This window comes from Populus alba, chromosome 17 (genome assembly GCF_005239225.2).
Source record: "Populus alba chromosome 17, ASM523922v2, whole genome shotgun sequence".
Lineage (NCBI taxonomy): Eukaryota > Viridiplantae > Streptophyta > Magnoliopsida > Malpighiales > Salicaceae > Populus > Populus alba.
Genome location: NC_133300.1, coordinates 18,690,634 through 18,696,314, shown reverse-complemented (window position 1 = coordinate 18,696,314; position 5,681 = coordinate 18,690,634). Strand labels below are relative to the sequence as shown.

General features: G+C 30.9%; 1 protein-coding gene across 1 annotated transcript; it reads right to left on the bottom strand.

Moving 5' to 3' along the window:
- Positions 1-2,355: 2,355 nt before the first annotated feature.
- On the bottom strand, positions 2,356-4,620 carry LOC118039390 (patatin-like protein 2). Its single transcript, XM_035046081.2, has 6 exons — positions 4,347-4,620; positions 3,899-4,080; positions 3,464-3,812; positions 3,070-3,372; positions 2,800-2,972; positions 2,356-2,713 (listed from the first exon to the last, which is right to left on the bottom strand). The coding sequence occupies exons 1-6, from the start codon at positions 4,485-4,487 to the stop codon at positions 2,650-2,652; spliced, it is 1,212 nt and encodes a 403-aa protein (XP_034901972.1). The 5' UTR covers positions 4,488-4,620; the 3' UTR covers positions 2,356-2,649.
- Positions 4,621-5,681: the final 1,061 nt, after the last annotated feature.

The following is a 5,681-nucleotide window of genomic DNA, read 5'->3' as shown; positions in this document are numbered from 1 at the left end:
TATCAAGAAAAGAAGAAATTAAAAAAATACAAAAAATACGATAATACGTCATTTATATGACAACATTACCGACGATACTAACTCGTCTGTAAAATCTATTTGTAAATTCATCGGTGATATTTAAAAGAGCATTGGAACTGTAAAATACGAATAGATATACAAACAAAATAAGTTCATCGCTATATTCCAAAGAAATTTGGAATTGCTCACTTTTTAAATGCATTGTTCATATTGTCAATTACATACGGTATTTTTCTAAGAACTCTAAAATTGTTCACTTCTCAATTATATTATTAATTACTATTCTTTACATAAAGAATCTTTGACGGACTAAAAAGTCATCAATGATCCTTGAGGGGTTTTTGAAATGTTTTGATTAAATTTAATATTATAGATAAAATTACTGATAGAATGATTAAAAATATTAATATTTAATCATTTATTAGTAAAAAAACTCAATTAAAATACTAGAATCGTTAATTTCATAAGAAACACACCTCTTCTTTTTAATCTTCTCTCTTCATCTTTCTCCCCTCTTTCTCTTATGTAAAAAAACCCAAATGCCCCTCTTTATCTTTCTATTCTCTCCTAAACTCCTTCTTTTCTCTTCTCCTCCACGCACAAGTATGTCTTCTTCTACTCTCTTTTTTTTTTCTTTCAGTTTTTACTTTTTTTTTTGTTAATTAACATACTTTAGGGATTTCTTTTTTCTTTTTTCTCTTCTCAGCTTCACTCAAAACAAAATTAAGCTCATTTCTTTTTGTTAATCAACATACTTTAATAAATTCATCAATGATTATATTACAGGCAAACTCATTGACACACCACAAATTACTAACAAGAATTTTTTCAATAGCCTGTTTTTGTCTGTAAGCCTACTAGTAAAATATGTAAAGACAAACTATGGGTGTAAATATTAACATAAAATTTTGTCAATAAGTCAAAAAATTCTAGTAGTGTTGAATGCAAATGATTCCATATATGCAAATTCATTACATAATGTAGGATCTTATTGCATAAATTTATTCATTCGAAGGACTATATTGTAATTATACTAGTATTTTAATGAATTATATATTACATCATTATGAAGTAATACTGTAGAGGACTATAAGGACCAAAAAAGGCTTACGAACAAAATTTGTACCCAAAGATAAAAGTTTTGAGCACTACTTGTACTGAACTCAAACTTGGTGAAATGCCACTAACAATCATAACATGCACCTCACCTCAACTATATATATATATATATATTTTTTTCTAACTTTTTTCCCCTTTTTAATCAAGCTATTCAATAGCCTAATTAGAAAACATTAGGCTTTTATATACATAAATATAACTTTTATTTTTCTAGTTAGCCAATTTTTTAGCACTAATTTTGATATAAAATCTCAATTATTATAAATAAGAAGAAGACATTATATTTGAAATTATGGTAAAAGTACATTTTTATTTTTCTAAGTTGGAGAGAGGAGAGATATAATGATTAGTTGACACAAATTCCAGCAAAAAAAAAAAATCAATCTTGGTGTTAATAATTTCTATTCGATGAGGGGAGTTCGATGGAAGTGATTTTTTTTAAGGCCTTGATACTATGGGTTACATAAGCTCGTGCACCTAACTTAACCTTTTTTTTTTTTTAAATAAAACCTTTAGCATCATATTTTTGATGAATTTTTTTTTTATCAATTTTCTTCTTTAATATTAGATTGATTTTGAATTAATCTTTATTTTTATTGTATAATTAAAATAAAAAAATGTTTTGAACCCATTGATATATATATATATATATATATATATATATATATATATTAGATTATGAATTTGTCGAGATAACTTGGGTTGACAAGAATCGATTTAATATGTCATCGTCTCAATATTTTTAACAAAAAACAAGTGTGAATATTTTTTTCAAAGTCAAACCTCTTTTTAACAATCATCTAGGTTACATTTAAACTCGTATGTCTTGATTTTTTGTGTCATTTTTTATTCTTTGATTTTTTTTTAAATATATTAAGTCAACTAGATCATACCTGGATAACCTTTTCGTAATTTAATTGAAAATTTGAAATTAAAAAGAATTCGAGTTGAGAATTTCAAATTTAACTTGTTGAACCTTATTTAATAAAAATATCTCATATTTTTTTAAAAAATATTATTTCAACTCTCAATATAGTACGAAAAGTAAAGTAGTTACATTACCAAAACATAACTGTAAAAGGTTTAAAAATGCGAGTGAATCGTTTAAAAATTGACCAAGGAGAAACTTGACCACTTGGAGACGAATATATATATATATATATATAAAGAATAACTAGGTAATTACTAAATAATATTAACATAATCAATCAAAGAAATGAATTTCAGCTTTTGCTGGGAAACGAAAACATTTAAGTCTGGTTGAATTCTATGATTCAATATTCAAGGTATGAAACATTTACATTGCATATGTTTCAAAAATAAAAAATAAAAAAATTACATAATATTACAAATCTAGGATGCTTTGTGCATAGCATCTTTATTCGAAGACTATCTTACAAAGTAAAAAATTATTTCTTCCAAATTTTATTTGCATCTAATAATTTATTTTTCAATAATAAAACAACAAATGATCAGTCAAATTATTTCTTCCATTTTTTAGCAGTAGCTTTAATTTCCAACAGCTGACTTAGCCTCACGAAGATGCTTCTCCCTCGAGAGTAATTTAGCCAACCTGCACCAACAAAACAAAAACTTAATAAATAAATAAATAAAAGAATAATCAAGATGAAACAAAGACTATTATTCATTCATTTATACTTTCTGAGAGCCTCTTCATTAGTCATCTTATTGACAGGTTCAAAGACTCCAGTAGCCAAATTCACCCTTGAAACTGGCTTCTTCAACAATTCCTCGCCCACTTTCACAAGATTCTCCAAGTTCTCTTTCGTGGCAACATCCACAGATGAAAGCGTTCCGGTCAATGTGTCATCCTGCATTGATTGAGTTTTCACAAGTATTATAAGGTTAGATTTCCCCACTTAGCTTCATGAATAAATATATATATTGGATAACATGATAAATAAGCACCTGAATTCGAAGATAATTTTCCTCAGAGTTAAGGGCTTGAAAAACAGTGGAAATATGAAAATCAACCATGTCAGCACTAGCTTGTGTGAAAACATCTACTAATGGAGTAGAATGATCACTAGTCAACCATCCCAAGAGACCCCATTTAGCTGCTTCTTCTGCATCATACTTTTCTTCTGATTTTGCTGTACCAGTGCCCAGGGACAGGACTAGAAATCGACCATATTCCATCGGGTTCATGCGGTAGGAGTCAGGTCCCTCCCGATTGATTGCTTTTGAAACTTCACTGATGGCAACTAAAGTCTGATCAAATTACAAACGAAAGGAATGATATAAGATTCTTTATTAATAGAAGCTCAAGAAGTGTTTGAAGATTGACAAATCATAAACATACTGGATTGTTTGCTGCCACACCACCATCAATAAGATTGAAATCTCTAACTTTGCCCGATGCATCTTTGGTTTCAAAATAATGGGCAGGGAGATAAGTCGGGGCAGCTGAAGTTCCAATGCAGATATCAGACAAAAGGGCATCCGTTGATGGGTTATTCTTCACATTATAGGTAGAAAAGATAGTTGGCTGGAGGCGCTTGATGTCAAAAGTAGGGATCACAATATTTGTCAATGTCTGGTGCAACCATGTATCTCCTAACTTTTCCTTGACAATACTATGCAAGAATTTTCCATCATACTTTGGTCCTCTCAGAGTCTTTACCAGATTTGCAGCCGAGGCAAATTTAGAGCTATTGGCAGACAGTACTTAAATTAGTATCTTCATGGATAAAAATCATTTGTAATGCAATAATTCATCATCAGAATTACTTGTCACCTGTCTTGAGGAAATATTTTAGGGCAGTTCTCAAGGTAGAAGTCATTGATGTCTTTAGCAGCAAACAAAGGGCGGTTTTTCTTATTCCGTGCAGCTAGCATAGCCGTCACGAGGCCGCCAGTGCTAGTCCCTGAAATCACATCAAAGTAATCCGCAAGCCTTGCATCTGCACCATCCAGCATCTGTAAATTTGAATAGAAAAGCTAATCAGTGATACAAACAGGAGATAAAACTCTAAGTGTGTGAAAATAAACGAACATCACAGTTCTATATACACACACATTGATGCATGTAAAACTCTCTAGTGTTAAACTTACGTCACGCATTCAACTTAATTGTTTTTATTATATATGATCATGTACCCGAAAACACAAAAGCACGCAAGATCTTGCATGTCTATTTGACATGCATTAGTATACGTGCTAAAAGAGCCCGTTTTCTTTTCTACCTGAAGCTCAGACTCTAAAAAGGCAAGGATAGTTCCTGGTATAATGCCTCTTATTCCACCTCCATCGATGCTAAGAACAGTGATCTGGTTTCCACGAGTTGGAGGTTGAAAGGGAGATCTTGGAGTTTGCATGTTAGCCATATTAAAAAACAAATGCTGAAAATGTAATGAGGGAATCAAGAGACCTAGTAAGTGGAAGAGTTGAAGAGGTTTATTGTAAGCTTTCTGGGAGCTTGATGAGAGACTGCTAGTATACTCAAATGTAGTTTAAGTGTTGTAACCCTGCAATCTGCCAAAGGGGGATGCTGAGGTATTTATAGACTTCTAACCCTTCATGGTGCTCGGAATTTTTAACAAATTCCCAAGACTTTACTCCCCCAAATTTGACCATTCTGTAGTTTCCTGGATGGGCCGGGAACAATTTTGAATGGATCCTACTTGTCTGTACTTATCACAAACAGTTCTTAGCTGACACGGTTCAAGTTGGACCACTTACAAATTGGGTCCAAGGGTACAATTGAACATTCCAAATTCTCAAATCAAAGAAAGCAGACACTAAAATTAGAATGGTAGGTATTTTGCTGGCACTAAAAGTTAGTTGATGAAGATCATTAGTGCAACTGGTTGGATTTGAACATGTTATTTCCCCCAATTTGATTCCTAATGGCCATTAAGGTTTAGTTTAATGCTTTCTTTTGGTTAAAGACTTCAAGCATCTATTTTTGAAGAAACAACTCCTGTTAACATCAAATTGGGATTTTGCGAAAGTTATAACCAAAGGGACAGACGAATTCATGTCAGAAAAAGGACATTGCTTTTGGACAAAGGGATATGAACTCAGATTTTTAATAGCTTTGTGGGTGAAAGAACAAAGGACCAAGCTTCGTGATACGTGTCTTAGCCGATGACCGATCAAACAAAACCCATGAATATAATATTGCATTCAAGGAAAATTAATTGGATTATCACACTTAGAATGTGCGTGTGATTATCAATTTGCTCATTTCGACTTTTCATTACATCGTCACCTTCCAAGCTTCATTTTGTTTGCGTCTATTCAACATTTTCTGAACTTCCATACACACCGTGCATAAAAGGTGATTTCAATGGATCGAAAACAATAATTAATCTTAAGCAAAGTCTTCAATTGTCTTGATAGGATCATAACTGCATGTTTTTTTAATAAAACATCAATTCAACTTAATAATTTTTTAGGTTTAAAATTTATATAAACACACATTATATTATTATTAATTTTTATTAATTAAAATAAAAAAAATAATATTTAAATATATGATCGCTTGGTTAATAATATTATAATATTATAACAAAAAA

Bases quoted from the DNA above. Each gene is read 5' to 3' on its own strand.
- LOC118039390 (XM_035046081.2), bottom strand. From the start codon at position 4,487: ATGGCTAACATGCAAACTCCAAGATCTCCCTTTCAACCTCCAACTCGT. The intron at 4,081-4,346 runs GTAGAAAAGAAA...TCAAATTTACAG, and splicing joins TTTTAGAGTCTGAGCTTCAG to ATGCTGGATGGTGCAGATGC. The intron at 2,973-3,069 runs GTGCTTATTTAT...CAATCAATGCAG, and splicing joins AAAATTATCTTCGAATTCAG to GATGACACATTGACCGGAAC.